At 55.2% G+C, this 17,220-nt stretch overlaps 1 protein-coding gene across 17 annotated transcripts in view; it reads right to left on the bottom strand.

The window, feature by feature from the left end:
- Positions 1–24: 24 nt before the first annotated feature.
- EZH1 (enhancer of zeste 1 polycomb repressive complex 2 subunit) overlaps positions 25–17,220 on the bottom strand; it is a 38,777-nt gene continuing 21,581 nt past the window's right edge. For 12 of the 17 annotated variants that reach the window (XM_089317754.1, XM_008271515.5, XM_089317758.1 and 9 more), the window contains 14 exons: positions 15,712–15,814; positions 15,110–15,273; positions 14,647–14,738; positions 10,221–10,401; positions 9,782–9,978; positions 8,517–8,608; positions 7,681–7,721; positions 7,092–7,217; positions 4,650–4,828; positions 4,099–4,194; positions 3,623–3,704; positions 2,579–2,659; positions 2,122–2,206; positions 25–1,930 (listed from right to left, as the gene is read on the bottom strand). In XM_089317754.1, coding sequence (XP_089173880.1) covers positions 1,870–1,930; positions 2,122–2,206; positions 2,579–2,659; positions 3,623–3,704; positions 4,099–4,194; positions 4,650–4,828; positions 7,092–7,217; positions 7,681–7,721; positions 8,517–8,608; positions 9,782–9,978; positions 10,221–10,401; positions 14,647–14,738; positions 15,110–15,273; positions 15,712–15,814 — 1,580 coding nt within the window. In that variant the 3' untranslated portion in view covers positions 25–1,869. Of the gene's footprint in view, positions 1,931–2,121; positions 2,207–2,578; positions 2,660–3,622; positions 3,705–4,098; positions 4,314–4,649; positions 4,829–7,091; positions 7,218–7,680; positions 7,722–8,516; positions 8,609–9,781; positions 9,979–10,220; positions 10,402–14,646; positions 14,739–15,109; positions 15,385–15,711; positions 15,815–17,220 lie in introns of all 17 variants that reach the window. The other 5 variants (XM_089317760.1, XM_089317763.1, XM_089317761.1 and 2 more) reach the window with 2 other exon arrangements.

The following is a 17,220-nucleotide window of genomic DNA, read 5'->3' as shown; positions in this document are numbered from 1 at the left end:
CACACGGCACTCCACTTGCCCAGGTGGATTCTGACACTTTATTCAGATTGAGAGGTCACAAGCCACAGGACTTTAAAGTGCGCGGAGTTCACTGGCGACAAAGCCGCACGTCCTCCAGCCTCTCCAGTGCCCACCACCCTGCGCCACTCATCAAGGTGTGCAGGGCAGAGGGGTCAAGACCCGTCATTAGAAGTGGGGGACAGCAGGAATGGGGGAAAGGTGTGGAGGTGCAGGAGTACCTGTGGCCTAGAACTGGGGAGCAGGGCCAGTCCCTGGTTGCTCACTGAGAAGGTGGGGGCAGCCTAGCCCCCTGGGTTTCACACTGGCCTGCTCCTTCCTGCGTCTCTGCCTCTGCTCTCCCCCTTGGGAGTAATACAGAGCCCACAGTCCGGCTGGGGGCATCTCTGACGCACAAGGCAACCGCAGCAGGTCCAGGCAGTGGCTTGCCCAGCGAGGGGAAGAGGTTCTATCAGGAACTGGCTGTGTGCCCACCAGTGTGGTCAGTGTGTGTGTGTGTGTGTGTGTGTGTGTGTGTGTGAGCGTGCGTGTCCCAGAGCGGTGTGGCCATAGGGAGCCCCACTTCTGCCTTCCTGGGACAGCCAGTGGGGTGGGGGGGTGGGAGGGAGGGAGGAGTGGTCAGCGGAGGCCGGGGACCAGACTCTGAGCCTGCCCGACTCCTTCCTCCCCGGCGCACGCCTCGCTCCCCACCAGTGCAGCACTGCACCCACACAGCAGGCAGCTCTTGCCGGCTCCGGTCTCTTGGCTCCTGCTGCCTCCCGAGATGAGTCAGAACTGGAGGAGAATCTTCCAGCCCACGTGCTCCCCACTCCAGGGTGGGACTGAGCAGGGGCCCTGCAACCTCGGCTCAGCCATCACCCCACTCCCAGACTTTCTCAAATAAAGTGCTTTGCTCTGCATCAAGCCCCGAGAGGAGGCATCACAGACTGGGGCGGGGGGTTCCCTGCCCGGCACGTGTGCTGCCATCCTAACTACACCCCTCCACTTCCAGCCAACTCGCGCTTTCCAACAGCAGGAGCTGTGAACAGGAAGTCACGCCTACAACTTCTCCCTCCCCAGGCCAGGCCTTGCCCATATACCCTGAAGACACCAGCAGCACTGGCCCCAGGCCTGGCCTCTCCAGGAAGTGGCCCGCCTGCAGCCGGAGGCCAGGCTGTCAGAGGGAGCTGGGCACTGCCCCTGCTCCTGGAAGGCACGAACACATCTCCATCTATCTGCACGGCGCATGGAGATGGCGTTCTCCAATCTGGCAGCTGCACTTGGGACGGCGGGCTGCTTCTCCCGCCCTGCCCACGGGAGGGCGGCCCTCACTTGCTTCCTCTAGCATCCAGCCTGGACTTGGGCCCTGCCCTCACTGAGGAGGAGGTGGCGGGGGCGCCCACCTCCCTCTGCGGCTGTGCTGCCGGCCAGGCTTGCCCCTAACTCACACAGGCTCCAGGGACCAGGCTCCGCTCAGCCTGTCCTGTCCAGGCCTCAGGCCCGCTGAGCCATGCCTGGCACCTCAGTTCCACCAGGACCCTCTGTCGGGAAAGCTCCGCGTTGGGCTGGCGGTCGGTAGGGACTGGCTGGGGTGCCTGCTGTGGCCCGCGGACCAGAGCCGAGCCTAGGCCAACCACCCAGCTGTGCACTCTTCCTCTGAGCCCTGGGGGGCAGCCCCACTCTTCCGCAGCTTGCTCTGCCTCTGTCTCCCCTTCCGCCCCCACGGGATGCAGCTGAGGCCTCGCAACAGAGGGAGTAGGCGGGGGATTTCTCGGCGTGGAAGACACAGTACGGGAACTCAGCAGCAGTGGTGCGTGCGTGAAAGCAAGGACGGTGCCGCCACTGTGTCGCGGGTGGGGGCGGGACAGGCGGCTAGAGGACGTCGGTCTCCCTCTCAATCCCCACGTACTTGAGGGCATCGGCTTGGCTGTACCTGTCCCAGGGCAGGAGGGGAGCCAGGTTACTCTCACGGATGTTGTGACGGGCAGGCAGGGCTCCCGCCCGTCTCACTTCCCCGCCTCCTCCCCACAGCCCTGGACAGGGGCCCCACTTCTGAGGCAGGGCCCCAGAGGCCACCGCGATCCTGGCAGCCACCGCTCGTGAGCACCGTGGCCAGCCACCCACCTGTAGTCAAAGAAGAGCTCTTCGCCTGCCTGAATCGCCCTCTTGGCAAAGATCCCGATGCGATGGTCTCCGTTCACCATGACCACTGCAGAGACAAGAGCCCAGGCAGGGCTCCGGGTCAGCTCCGAGCCAGCAGGGAGGACGTCCCCAAACTCCCAGGAAAGCATAAACCAAGGGGACTTGGACAAGCAGCAATGACGCCCCTGTGCTCTTAACTCCACCACTCTGATGTGGGCAAAGAATTATCTTTCAATCATATTTGTGGGAAAGTGTTTATAACACTGAAAAAGCAGATTATGAAACAGCGAGAGGCCCAACTCGCTATCAGGATTGAAAGGCATTAATCGTGATTATCTCTGGATAAGAAACAGCTGAGTTATGGAAAGAGCTGACGAGGGCTGGAGTGACAGTGAGCGGGGCGGCCATCCCGCTGCCCTCGGAGGCTGCGGGAACTCACCTTTGGCGTAACAGTTGGGGTTCACAGAATGGTTTGCAAATCGAATTTTGTTTCCTTTCCGCGTGGCATCCACAACAAAGTCTGTAGAAAGCACATCAGGGAAGACGATGAGCGCAGGGCCGACTCTGGCTCCTTCAGCCGCGCTTCAAATCCACAAAGCAGTAACAGAAACCGCTCAGACGCCTGGGCCCCAGCGCGGCCAGGGAAGCACCGGCCTAGGAAGCCCTCCTGGTGAGCCTCACAGACTGCTGCCTCTCACCTACTGGGCACAAAGACTGCTTTTTAAAAAAGATTTACTTTATTTATTTGAAAGAGCCAGTTACAGAGAGAAGGGAAGAGAGGGAGGAAGGAGAGAGAGGTGGGGGGAGAGGGGGAAAGTGAGAGGGGGAGAAGGGGGGGGGAGAGGGGAAGAGAGGGAGAGAGGGAGGGAGGGAGAGGGGGAGGGGGGAGAGAGAGAGAGAGAAAGAGGGAGGGGAGAGAAATATCTTCTATCCATTGGTTCACTCCCCAAATGGCTGCAAAGGCCAGAACTAGCTCCTAAAGCCAGGAGCCAAGAGCTTCCTCCGGGTCTCCTAATGGGTCTTCTGCTGCTTTCCCCAGACATAAGCAAGAAGCTGTACCAGAAGTGGAGCAGCCAGGACTCGAACTGCTGCCCATTTGGGATGCCAGCGTTGCAGGCAGAGGCTTAACCCAATATGCCACAATGCTGGCCCCATGAAAATTATTTAAAAATAATTTTTTTAAGATTTATTTGCTCATTTATTTCAAAGGCGCAGTGACAGATAAAGTGGTGGGGGGCTCTCCCATCTGCTACTTCACTCTGCAAATGCGGAAGCTGGGGGCCCGGAACTCCATCCAGGTCTCCAACATGGGTGTTGGGGACCCAAGAACCCCGGCCATCATCCACTGCCTTCTCAGGCCCTTTAGCAGGAAGCTGGATGGAAGTGGAGCAGCTGGGATCACCCATCCCTGTGACATAGGGGAGAGCGGGGCTGGGAGGGCATGGAGGGGGGGGAGGGAGGGAGGGAGAGGCAGGCTCCAGACCGTTGTTGAGGTTGAAGAGGAAGCTGGACATGTATTTGTCGTAGACCTTCCCTCGGCGGTCTGCCTCATCCTGAGAGATGAGCTGGGGAGACAAGGAACAAACAGGGGTATCAGGCCGCCCGCTCAGGGCCTGGCCCCCTGGCCCCCTGGCCCCCTGGCCCAAGCAAGGGCTGGGAGGGCAGTGTGGCTCGTAGGTGTCTGCTGCGTGTCGCGCCGTGAGTAACAGGGATGGGACTCGGGCTATGCTGCCGCCACACCCCCAGGATGACCAGCATTCAGGACAGCCCCCACTCCCTCGTGTGGCCCAAACCACCCAAGAGCTGCAGAGCAGTCCGTCTGAGGACTGCGAGCCGGTCTGTGGGGTCCCCGAGGGCCCCCGGGAGCCCTGCTGAGTGATTCAGAGATCAGTTCACAGAAGCCTGGCCGCAGACAATCAGCGCTGCTCATCAGCGGCTGCCCAAGCCCACAGCACTCACCTCCCCACAGTACTCAGAAATGAACTCGTTCTTCTGCACAGACTCCTTAATGAAGGTGCCCCATCCGGCCACATCCGAGGGGGCCAGCAGCAGGTGCTGGGGGGAGGGAGTCACAGCTCAGCCCGCGGCGGGGAGGGGGGCGTGGGTATGCAGGCTGCACGTACACGTGTGTGGCAGGGGGCAGGGTGGAGAGAACTAGAAACTCTTAAGAGGATCTGAAAACAGAAAGAACCCGAGCCCTTCTGTTGTGGTGGAGGAGAAACCCAACAGGGAGGTGGCGAGAGCAGACAGGACGCCTCCCCCTGGAGCTCGGGCTAGGGGCGTTCACTGCTCTGGGAGGGTAAAAATAGATCCCATCAATGGCGCATCCCCTTCTCTGCTCCTTCTGGCCTGGCCAATTCAGGGACTGCTTTTCTAACCCCTCACTGGGATGAAACACCTTCCCGCAGCCGGCACCTTCCCCTGAAACCCAGAAGGCCCCAGTGCAAAGGGTGCTCAGGACAACCCTGCCTCCCACTGTCGCCCGGGCGGGACCCCGAGCAGGGCCTCACCTTCTTGAGCCCACGCTGGATGCTGCAGTTCTTGCAGGAAACCACCTTGCAGTCCCAGTGCTCCGAGGCCCCGCAGGTGAGGCACAGGTCGGGGTCACACTCCCGCACTGCCAGGTAGCAAGGACACTGCTTGGTGTTGCACTGGGTCTTACAGCGGCAGCCGGGAAAGCGGTTCTGACCTGGGGGGAGACGCCCGGTGAGGAAGAGAAGCAGCCGACACGGTGGCACTCGGGGCGGCACGCGTTCAAGGACATCTGGCCAGGAGCGCCGCTCCCTCCTCGATGAGCACGACAGGGTGTCTCCAAAGAGCTCACAGCAGTGAGCATTTGGCTTAGCTGAAAATGCCTGTGGCCCACAGCAGAGCGCCTGGGTGACATTCCCAGCTCTGGCCCCCGGCTGTGCTGATGGCCAAGTAACTGGGTTCCTGCTCCCCCCGGCAGACCTGGATGGAGTTCCCAGCACCTGACCTTTGTGGGCATCTGGGGAGTGAACCAGAGGGAAGCGTGCTCTCTCGCTCTGCTTCCCTCTGCCTCTCAAAAAATAAAAATACCTATCATGGAAAATACCTGAGAAACCAATGCAAGTACTCTGACATTTAAAAAAATGTTTGTTTATTTTCATTCATTCAAAAGGCAGAGAAAAAGAGATCTTCCATCCGATGGATCACTCCCCAAGTGCCTACAGCAGCCAGGAGCCTGGAACTTCATCCGGGTCTCCCACATGGGTGGCAGGGATGCAAGCACGTGGGCCATCCTCTGCTGCCTCCCAGGTGTGTTAGCAGGGAGCTGGATCAGAAGCAGAGGAGCCAGGACTCACCCAAGTGGCGGCTGAAGCACAGGCTACAATGCCAGCCCCTCAAAAAAATTTTAATTACTTTAAAATATTGTTTTATTTATCTATTTTCATTTTATCTGAAAGGTGGAGAAACAGAGAGGCAGACAGACAGAGAGAGAGAGAGATCTTCCATCTGTTGGCTCACTCTCTAATTGTGCACAACAGCCAGGTCTGGGTTAGGCTGCAGCCAGGAGCTCGGAACTCCATCTGGGTCTCCCGCATGGGCACCTGAGCCATGGCCTGCTGGCTCCCAGCATGTGCATCAGCAGGAAGATAGGTTGTAAGGGGAGTAGCTGGCTGCAGGTGTTCCAAGTGGTGACAGAACTGCTGTGCCAAATGCCAGCCCCTCAAAAATACTTCGCACCAAAATAATCTTGTCTTTGAACTCCATTTCCCCACAACTGCTCGCAGTCCCGTCTACTCATGTTTTCCACAGACATGAAGTGTCTACTGACACTCGGCGCCTGTGGGCCAAACAAGCAGGTGTGGGCGGAGGAGCAGGCCTGCGCACTGAGCCGCTTCTCCCGGGGGCTCCTCAGCAGCGCTCTCCCTCCCCCCTTGCTGGTGGAGTCTGGAAGGCAGTGATGGGGAGTGCGCCAGAGAAAATGAAATCAGTGCTTTTCACTGGTAAATCCTCACCATGAAAACAACTATCATTCCGAGAACAGGACGCATCCGCTCTGCCAGCCTCCTCCACCCACTGCCCTCCCTGCTGTGGCTGAGACCGGTATCTGCTCTGGGTGAGGTGGTTTTGAGAACACAACCGCCAGGCGCCAGAACTGCAAGCTCTGGGGACTGCCATCAAAGCGCTCAGCCGGGACGGGGTTAGGGCATGGTCGGGTAAGAAGCAGAGCAGAGCACGGTTAGCCTCTGCTCACACCCGGGGCCCTGGCTCCCACCTGATAACAAAACTCCAGTTTTATTAAACAAACACAGACATAAACAAGAGTTGTAAACTAAAAAACAGTGACTCAAAAAATGTTTTTCGAACATTCTTGGGTGGGGGTTTGGCACATCGCTTGGGTCACCACTTGGGATGCTCAATCCCATCCTGCAGTGCCTGGTTCGGATTCCAGCTCCTCCAATCTGATCCATCACCCATAGGAAGCAGCAAGTGACAGCTCAAGTACTTGACTGAGTTCCTGCCACCTCCATGGGAGACCTGGATGGAGGTCTGAGCTCCTGGCTCCAGTGTGGCCCGGCTCTTGGCTGTTGTAGGCATCTGGAGAGTGAACTAGCAGATGGAAGACCTTTTTCTGTCTCTGTCTCTCTCAAATAAAATGAAGAAAAATTTAAACTAAAAAGAAAAATCCCCCAAAGAGAGACGATGACTGCACCTTAAGGAAAAAGATCTCGCATCTCTGAGTTCCGCCCTGGAAAAGGGAGGTCGGGAAAGGCCTGATCGCTGAACACGCGCTGCTTCTTACGGCCGTAAACTCAGGCGTTTCTCACGAATGATTTCAGCGCTGTGTTGTGTTTCCCCTGTAGAATGCCTCAGCCACGGCCAGCACAGCAGAAGGCCGCCAGCCGCAGGGGTCGGGGGTGGGGGGAGGGGAGCGGGCCACGCCGAGGCCGCGCTCGGGTGTGGACGGGGGAGGCAGCTCTTACAGTCTGGGTTGCACTGGCAGAACTTCTCGCAGAAATTCTGAGTCATGATGCAGGGGCAGGCGCTGTCGCAGGGGCGGTCCGGGTGGTCGCAGGGCTGGTAGTTGTACACTTGCGTGGAAGAGTTATCTAGGAGAGGAACGAGCGGGGCTGCCGCACCACCCTCCTTCGCAGCCCGCCCGCCTTCCCCAGCCGTGCTCCCGGCCCCAGGAGGCTTGTTCTAGGCGCCACCACTCTGGGCCACAGGTGGCAGCTGAAGGGAGAAGACAGCTGAGGTGACCGCTGTGGTCTGTCTGGTGGGGAGGGTGCAGAGATGACCCGCGATAACAGGGAGCTCTGCTGAACGGCAGCCGAGCTCTGGGGCCTGCCAAGGGCACCGCGGCAAAGCCAGAGAGCGCCAGGCCCCTGAGTGCTGCCAGGAGGTCTCGGCTGCAGGGAGCGGCTGAGCTGCTCACCTCAGCTGCTGCAGACAACAGAGACCTGCCCTCTGCGGAAGCGGCCAGGGTCAGCACACCGTGCGCGTGGGGCAGGGGGCCGGCCGCAGGGTGTGGCTGCGAACGGCGCCGCCCCGGACTGCGCTGGCGGCACGTACCTTTCTTGAGCTGAATTTTCCTGCAGTGTGCAGCCCACAGTCTGAAAAAGAGAAGGGTGGGTCTGGTTACGGCCCTCTTGCTCCAAGGGACTCTGGGCTGACAACCAGGGAACAGTGTTGTGAAATCCGAGGGAAGGCTCCTACTTTGTACACAGAAGCTGGAGTCTGTCCTAAATCCACCCGGCCTAAGACTGACACTTAAATGCCCACCCCGCCCTGCCCAACCCCCTGTGTCCACCATAAGGTTATCCTCTCCTCCTCCCCTGCACCCCCTTTGTGGAGGTGGGTGACGGGGGGCAGCAGGTAGGAAGGCCTTTTCTCTCCTGAGTGGAGGAACTGAAGGGAGGGGCCCCAGGGACTTCCTTCTGCACCCAGCCCCGGTGTCAGCACCTTCCTCCCGTAGGTGACACTCATTAGGGTGCCAGGTTTTTTTTAAACTTCCAACCCTGAGTGAGGCTAGCTATAAGACAGCGTTATCACACAATGCAAGTGCCAAAAAACAAGGAGAAGGAGTAAGCTTGGGGCAGAGCTGAGAAGTGGGTGAGGCGGGAACTAACCACCCAACCAGGAGGAAGGGTCTCAGGGTGGGGCCGTGGGGCCAGCCCACTTCCCACTGGCCAGGAGCTTCAATAGAAAACCAGAAAGTTATCTCACGGTCGGAGGCACCTGGGGGAGTGGGGCAGGGCCTCAGCGAGCCCCGAGAAGCTGCCCCTAGGCAAACAGATGGGCTCACATGGCCCCATACAGGGGCCCAACAGGGGGCAGAAGGGAAGCCCAAGGAGAGGGCGGAGCCCAGGGCCCAGCCTGGCCACAAAAGGCCTCTGTCCAAGCCTTGCCTGTGCTTTCTCTTCTTCTTCTGCGAGGGGTTCATGAGCTCATCTGTTGGCAGCTTCAGGATAAGTGACTCTTTCACTGCAAACTGAAAGACCTGGAAGAGAAGCGCAACAAGGCCGTCACTCGTGCTCCAGCCCTGTGCTCGGGCGGGCGGCCCAGCCAGGAGCTGGGCTCAGGAGGCTTGTGTGGAGCTCACAGGCAACTGCCCGCGTGCATTTCAGCGAGGGAGAGACGGAGAGCCACCAGGACGTCGGGTCCCTGGCTCTGGGGCTAATTCCTAACAGCTGACCCGGGCGCAGGACAGCAGAAACGCCCGAACACGGCCACACGGTGCAGGCAGCGCTTTCGCCAGCTCCCTGCCCGCCACGCCGTGGTAGGCCGAGTCTCACCAACTCTATCTGCCTCTTTTTAGGAAGGGAACTTTGCGGGCAGCGCACAGGAGTGGGTACACGGGGCTAAGCTCTAGCGCCCCCTGTTGGTACAAAGATGTCAGAGCATGATACTCGGTATGACAGCAGCTCCAGAGGGCAGCGCCCTCCCCGAGCTTCTCACAGCTCTCATTTTACCCTCTCCTTTCTCTTGCTGGCTATGGGCCCTTCTGAGATTTCTATGGAAACTACAGTTCTCATCCTCAGGAAAAAACATATGTTTTCTTTTTGCATACAATTCTGTTGCCTTTTAGGTTAGTTAGGAACCTATACCTTAAGGAAATAGGTATGAGCTCCAAGATGAAAGCAGAGGGGACTCACGGTCCTCTCGACTATCCCAAGTGAAGGAGACGAGAGGAGGAGGCCAGGAGGGAGGGAGCCCTGTGCGCAGGCCCCGCCCCGGGTCTTCAGTCTGGCAGTCTCCAGAGCACCAGGGGCTGCTGTCGCACTGTTTCTAGGGGTGGTCTGAGTCCGGAGGGAAGGCTAGGCCCAGCTGCTGGGGGCAGAAGTAGAGAATCTGGACAGTACGTGACTTAGGAGGCTGACGGAGGGCAGGGCAGTGCGCTGGCTATGGCACCCACAGCTGGCCCAAGAGGCGCTTCCAGGAAAGCGGCACACATTCAGGAGCGAAGACAGGAAGCAGAAGAAGCAACCAGAGCGTGGGCCCAGCCAGAAGTACTCAGTGGTGGTAGCGGGGAGGGCAGAGCCCCGAGTGCTGCCAGGCCCAGCATTTGACGAGGGGCACGAGCCAGACTCACAGGCCCGCCAGACAGCAATGCGACGGGCAGAGCCACGGTGAAAGAGGGGCCGGCGCTGCTTCTGCAGCTGCCAGACAGTACCTGCTTGCATGTCTTGGTCCCCAGAAGCCTGGCTATGGAACAGAAGTTGTTGAAGTAGGTGCCATGGAAGACGCGAAAGAGCGACTCCTCAGCCCCGGTCCACTCCACAAGCTCCGACGGCGCCTCCACCACGCAGAGCTGCGGCGGGGCAGGACTGGCCTTCTGCTTTGTGGGCGTCTGACAGCGGGAGTTGGCCTCTGAGAGGGAAAAAAATCAGAAACAAAAGAAGGTGGCATGTGGTTGGCTGCACACAGAACTTCGCTCTACCGCAATGGGAGAACAGTTACTGAAAACATTCCCCATCCCCACTGGCTGCAGGTGAAATCACGGCAAGCATGAGCAGCCCCACAAAGGCGGGAACCCTAAGTGTGAGGAGAGGTCTCGGCTTGGCTGGTGTCCTCGCACAGGGAGGAAAGGCCCTCGTTTTCTGTCACTGTACCTGAAGAGCTGGAGGCCCAGTCATTGCCTGTGTCCCTGTCACTGTCTCCTTCTTTAGTCTCAGCCACAGCAGAGGCCGACGTGTTGGTGCAGGAAGCACTGACCACGTGGTGCCTTCGCCGGCGCCGGCCAGAGCACTTGGAGCGGGGGTTATGGAGCATGGCGTACTCCTTTGCGCCCTCCTGTGGAGACGGGGCAGGTAGGAAACAGGAGCATGGGTCAAGCCACCAGCCACCTCCCACTATCACAAGTGCAACACTGCTGCCTTCCGGTTTTGCTCCATTCGCTGTACCATACAGCGAGTGTGAGCACAGCACACTGCAACAGCTGCTCCACAGAAATTCTGAAATTTACAGACTTCAAAAGCTGCCCAATGATTCTAAAAGAGATATAATCTGTACATATATGCATCTTTGACTTTCCAGTAACTTGTATCTGAAGCTTACTGGTGTTGAGCTGTGTGGAATTTGAGCACACACACCCCTGCAGATGTGGAGACAAGGCTCAGAGGGGGCAAGAGTGCTGCCGGAGAGGATCCAGCACATTGTTCCGGAGCCAAAAGCCAGGGCTCCGTCCCTGAGGCCACTGCTCTTGACATTTTACCACACTATTTGTTTCCTTCTTTTAAAAATTGTATTTACTTATTTGAAAGTCAAGAGTTACAGAGAGAAAGAGGTCTTCCATCCACGGGTTCATTCCCTAAGTGGCCACAACAGCCAGGGCTGAGCCAGACCAACATTCAGGCCTCCCATGTGGGTGTAGGGGCACAAACACTTGGAACATCTTCAGCTGCTTTCCCAGGTGCATCAGTAGGGAGCTGGCTCAGAAGTGGAGCAATGACCAGCGCCACGGCTCACTAGGCTAATCCTCTGCCTGCGGCGCCGGCACACCAGGTTCTAGTCCTGGTTGGGGTGCCGGATTCTGTCCCGGTTGCCCCTCTTCCAGTCCAGCTCTCTGCTGTGGCCCGGGAGTGCAGTGGAGGATGGCCCAAGTACTTGGGCCCTGCACCTGCATGGGAGACCAGGAGGAAGCACCTGGCTCCTGGCTTCAGATCGGCACTATAGCAGCCATTTGGGGGGTCAACCAACGGAAGGAAGACCTTTCTCTCTGTCTCTCTCACTGTCTAACTCTGCCTGTCAAAAAAAAGAAGAAGTGGAGCAGTCAGGATTCCAACCAGCACCCACAGTCTGTTATCAAAATAGGAAGAATACTGTTTTATATTTAGAGCCATGATTTTTTTAAAGCCATTTATTTATTTGAGACACACAGAGAGAAAAGAGTTTCTATCTGCTGCTTCCCTGCCCAAATACTCACAATGGCCTGGGAAAGCCGGGAGCAGAGAGCCCCACCCGGGTCTCCCATGTGGGTGGCAGGGACCCATTACTGGAGTCATCATTTCTGCCTCCCTGGTCTGCATTAGCAGAAAGCTGGAGTCAGGAGCCGGAGCTGGGAACTGACCCTGAGCACTGTGATGTAGGACACAGGTACTTAACCAGCGCCTGAACTGCGAGGCCTAACACCTGCTCAGCTACTCTGCTGTAAACACACTGAGCAACAGTTCCTCAACCAGCTGGGTTCCCAAAGCCTCGCAGCTGTTTCTGAAAACTAAAGCTACTTGTAAAGGACAAAGGTGTGCCATCGCCAAAGACACAGTAATACACTGTGGGCCTAAAGGAGATCCCAAAAGACAAGTCTTGAGATGAACTGAATCTGGTACCATGCGCTACAGCGTGAAGTCCACAGCCTCACTTAGGTAGTATTCTTACCCAAAATGGTTCCCACAAATAAAGCAAGACTGCAGAGCTAATTTGTAGGCTATAGGAAGCAGGCTAGAGAACAAGTTAGATGACACCACAAAGAAACAAGACAAACTCAGAATGTGGGTCACCCTACTAGATATCCAGCTTGGAACTTTCAAAGTGGGGAAAAAAAAGTGTTGGAGTTATCTGAGGTGACCAGAGTCAAAACACACGGATCCAAGGCCTGACTGGATGATCTTAGTCTTAAAAAGAAAAAATACAGCTATTCTTAGTACAGTTAGAAAGCTGTAATATAGAAGAGAGAGAAGGTTATGTCATGAAATTCCTGGTAATTTCCTAGGGTGGGAGAGAATGACTTGGGCTGGCACTGTGGCACAGCAGGTTAAGCTGCCACCTGCAACACTGACATCCCATTTGGGTTCCAGTTCGTGTCCTGGCTATTCCACTTCTGAACCAGCTCCCTGCTAATGGCCTAGGAAAAGCAGTGAAGATGGCCCAAGTGTTTGGGCCCCTATCACCTATGTAGGAGACCTGGACCAAGTTCCTGGCTCCTGGCTTCAGCCTGGCCCAGCCCCAGCTGTTGCAGCCAGTTGGGGAGGGAACCAATCAATGCAAGATCTCTTTTTCTGTCTTTCCCTCTCTCTGTAACTCTGATTTTCAAATAAATAAATAAAATTTTAAAAAATGACTTTATTTTTGGAGATGCTGTGAAATTATTTAGCAAACAAGCATCACAATGTCTGCAATGCATATGCAAATGGTTCAGCAAAAGATAACCAGAGGTGCGCGCACACAAACACACAGAAACACAGATGTGGGGCCAGTGCTGTGGCGTGGCGGATAGAGCCGCTGCCTGTGGTGCTGGCATCCCACATAGGCACCAGTTCGAGCCCCTCTGGTCCACTTCTAATCCAGCTCTCTGCTATGACCTGGGAAAGCAGTAGAAGATGGCCCAAGTCCTTGGGCCCCCGCACCCGCATGGGAGACCCAAAGGATGCTCCTGCCTCCTGGCTTCGGATTGGCGCAGCTCCAGCTGTTGTGGCCATCTGGAGAGTGAACCAGCAGATGGAAGACCTCTCTCTCTCTGCCTCTCCTTCTCTGTCTAACTCTGCCTTTCAAATAAATAAATAAATCTTAAAAAAAAAAAAAAAACACAGATGTACACAGACACACCTAGATGCACAAAGATACACACACAGACACAAACACAGATGCATACACACAAAGTGAATATGAAAAGAATGTTCCAAATCCACAAAGATCATCTGCACAACTGAAATTGTTCTTGATGAAAAATTGGGGGAAATAGTCTAGCATTGTATCTGAATATATATTCATATCTTAAAAAGCAATAAAAGAAAAACTGCGCCTGTATCTCTGTAAGTTAAACATACACACGGCATTGGCAGCACCTTTGCAATACCTGCACAGGGTCCCAGGGTGACAGCTCTTTTGAGTGATACAAAAGCTGGCATGTTGACTGACATGGTGAAATTAAAAAAAAAAAATGCATGGAGTAGTTAAAAAGTAAGTATGGACCAGGGCTTAAATTTTATCACTGCCATATGTGGATTATTTAAAACTTGGAGCAAAATATGTCACTTCTATATGTTTCTCTCAGCTCAGGACAGTGCTGTGAGATTGTATGTTAAGGGTTTGGCATGGTACTTGGCAAACATATGTTTGGGAAGAAAATAAATTGGATAAAGCTGACTTACTTATTCTTTGCCATGACCCTATGGCCCATTTTGCAGATTTTCCCCAGGCACTTGGATGTATAACCTAACTTTCGTCAGCAGCAGCAGTTTTCTCTTTTCTTCTCTACACAAGCATCCTCTATTACGCAGAAAGCCAAACTGCATCTTGGCAAGTGCCCCTGGCCTGCTCCCTTCCAGCGCTCAGCAAGCTGCCTCTTGCCAGGCACACATGACACTAACGTCTCTCCACCAGGGAAGTTCTGTCCATCTGGCTGATCGCAGTGAGCTATCAGCATGAGACAGGCATGGTGACAGGTAAGCTACCACCTGGGACACTCACTCCCATCCCACATCAGGGTGCCTGGTGTGAGTCCTGGCTACTCTGCACTTCTGATTCAGCTTCCTGCCAATGTGCCTAGAAGGCAGTGAATGATGGCCCAGAACCCTGGATTCCTGCCACCCACACGGGAGACCCAGAGGGAGTTCCTGGCTCCTGGCTTCCACCCGGGCAGGGTCCTGGCTGTTGTACTGCCCCAGCAGATGGAAGATTCTCTTTCTCTTTCTGCCTTTCAAATAAATCTTAAAAAAAAAAAATACCAGCACTTTCTTGTATTATTGCTCTTACAGTTATACACACCTAAAGGAACGCAGCAGCAAAGAAAATGGAGTGCATACCACACACACACACTTTCTTGTTCCTGTTCTAACAATACAGCTGACTCCTAAGCAGATGGTATTTACAGCACAGAAACCTTGAGCGCCCTTCCAAGCTCAGTCCATCAGATGAACCCCATCGCCCTGCTGCGTCCGGAGAGCTCCTTCCGAGCAGAGCCACCCTGCGTTTGTGCCTCACAGCCCCCGGGGAGCCACCTCCAGGCTCACTGGGCTTGTGCTCCTGGAGCAGGGGGCCCACGGACCATTTCCTGCTTGATCTCAACACGGTTAATTCCAGAACAGCTTACGAACGTACCAGCAAAAGGAAGCAGTCTGTGCCACAGGGTTCTGGTTCTATCTTGATTTCTTTGTTCTTGCGTTTATATACGTTAGGGGTGGCATGAAAGGCTGGAAAACAAAGAGTGTCCTGTTCCCAAGGCTCTATCCATTTGACAAATGGGAAAGAACAAAGCTGAGCAGGAGTCAGAATTTGATATAAATAGTGGCAACCAAGATGCACAAAATGTGGCCATTTCTGACATCAGCCCAATCCTGTCAAAGCTGGGAGGTGCGAGGGGACAATCATGTGGCCGACACGTCTGTTCCTGTGAACAGCACGCTGTACGCAGCCGCACAAGTGAAGACAGAACTGGCCCTGTTGTGAAACCATCATCAGACCAGAGGCCAGGAGCTCTATCTAATGATCAGCTGGGACAAGGGGGAGGGAAGGGTGGCCAGGGGTGGGAGAGAGAGCGTGTCCAACAGAGTAGCCCACTCACGGTGAAGGAAGCAGTCGTATTTAAAGCAGCGCCGGCAAAAAAGTGTGTGGAAGGAGTGCAGAGACTGCTCCCGCTGCACTGACTTGGCATTGGGGCCATCGATGTTGGGTGTGCACTGAGGGGGCAGCGCATTGGGGTCTGACATCTCTGTTAGCTCTCGGTACCTGGTTAAGAGGAGAGAGAGAAGAGTTCCTCCGAGGGAATGTCTCCAGTGAGAAAAGAGAGTGGGTACTGAGTCGCCCAGGTACGGTCTGCCAGCGGACCAGGCAGGGTTTCTATGAGGATCGGGAAATGCGTGTGTCAGCAGAAGATGCCACTGCATTGCCCTGGGCTGGGCAGACAGCGGAGAGCGATGGGTGGTGCTGGAGCAGCTCCCCAGGAAAACGGCGGAGTGAGGCTCTCGCCTGCTCCTCCTTCCAAGCCGGCACACAACGGCCCCGGCCCCGGCAAGGACGTTCAGAGGTAGCGAGCACCAGGAATAACCAGACGTGCAGGCAAGTGCGGTGCACTTACCCTCACCGGGGTTTTTAATTAGCCCCCAAACAGGCTGGCATAACCACCTCGCCTGGGCTCTGTGTGGCCCGGGGGCACAGCTCCCCTACCTCTCCTTCATGTCATCCGGGACTCCACTCTCAGGGAACATCGAGGCGATCGCACTGAAGATCATGTCATTTGGGAACTGCTTCTTGGAACTCTTCTTGTTGCCTGAATTGGAAACGACAGACATCTCCTGAGTGCCACTGTCAGTGCCCGCACACACACTGTGGGGCCGTCTCGGCGTTTGCCAAAGCTAACCACAACGGCTTTGTTAATTTAACCACGGACTGTCTGGGGGATACATAAAGATCAGAGCTGCCAGGCCTCAGCTCACAGACGCCACAAGTAAACACTGACAACAAAATCTTGTCTTTCTTAGAATCTGCAGGTGAAGAGAGGGGTTTTAGCAAGAGGCCTACAGAAGAACCCTGACAGAATGTTGATCTGAGACAGTAAGTACGTTACACTGAGAGAGGCACGGTGCCTCTGTACACATAGGGCGATTAAATGACTAGATATTAATGGCATGGAATATGTTTATGATATAAGAGTAAATGGGGGTGGGGACATAGGGGGATAGTAGGTAGAACCGCCGCCTGCAGTGCCTGTATCCCATATGGGCCCGGTTCAAGTCCCGGCTGCTTCACTTCTGATCCAGCTCTGCAATGGCCTGGGAAAGCACTGGAAGATGGCCCAGGTCCTGGGCCCCTGCACCTGTGTGAGAGACCCAGAAGAAGCTCCTGGCTCCTGGCTTTGGATCAGCCCAGCTCCGCTTGTTGCAGCCATCTGAGGAGTGAACCAGTGGATAGAAGACCTCTCTCTCTACCTCTCTATAACCCTGCCTTTCAAATAATTAAATCTGAAAAAATAAATAAATGCTACACATATACAGCTTGATTCAAACAGCATATAACATAGAAACATGTTAATTGACATACTTACCTTTTTTAAGCCTAGAAGGAAACAGTTGCTGGGTAGCAGGATTATAGGGTAATTTTATTTTGTTCTTTATAATTTCCCATGTTTTCAAAACACATTACATTTATGATTAGAAGTGAATGGCAAGGCCGGTGCCATGGTGCAGTAGGTTGGTCTGTGGTGCCAGCATCCCATATGAGTGCCGGTTCTAGTTCCGGCTGCCCCTCTTCCAGTCCAGCTCTCTGCTCTGGCAGAGAGCTGGGAAAGCAGTAGAAGATGGCCCAAGTCCTTGGGCCCCTGCACCCACGTGGGAGACCAGGAAGAAGTACCTGGCTCCTGGCTTCGAATTGGCACAGAACCAGCTGTTGTAGCCATTTGGGGAATGAACCAGCAGATGGAAGACCTTTTTCTCTGTCACTCCCTCTCACTGTCTGTAACTCTAACTCTCAAATAAATATATAAAATCTTAAAAAAAAAAAAAAAAGTGAATGGCAATAATTATTCTAGAAGTTCTCCTTTCTTCTTCAGCTAGGTCACAGCCAGCCTAAGCTGTCACTTAAGGGCCATGTTTTCTTTTAAGTGGACCAGTGAAAGACACCAGTGGCCTTTATCAAGCAGTGGTCGCTGGAGCTTTCCCCGCCCCCTCCCCATCGAGC

The sequence above is a fragment of the Oryctolagus cuniculus genome, chromosome 17 (assembly GCF_051225735.1).
Source record: "Oryctolagus cuniculus isolate XC-2025 breed Fujian yellow rabbit chromosome 17, ASM5122573v1, whole genome shotgun sequence".
Lineage (NCBI taxonomy): Eukaryota > Metazoa > Chordata > Mammalia > Lagomorpha > Leporidae > Oryctolagus > Oryctolagus cuniculus.
This window is presented reverse-complemented; position numbering and strand designations above follow the sequence as displayed.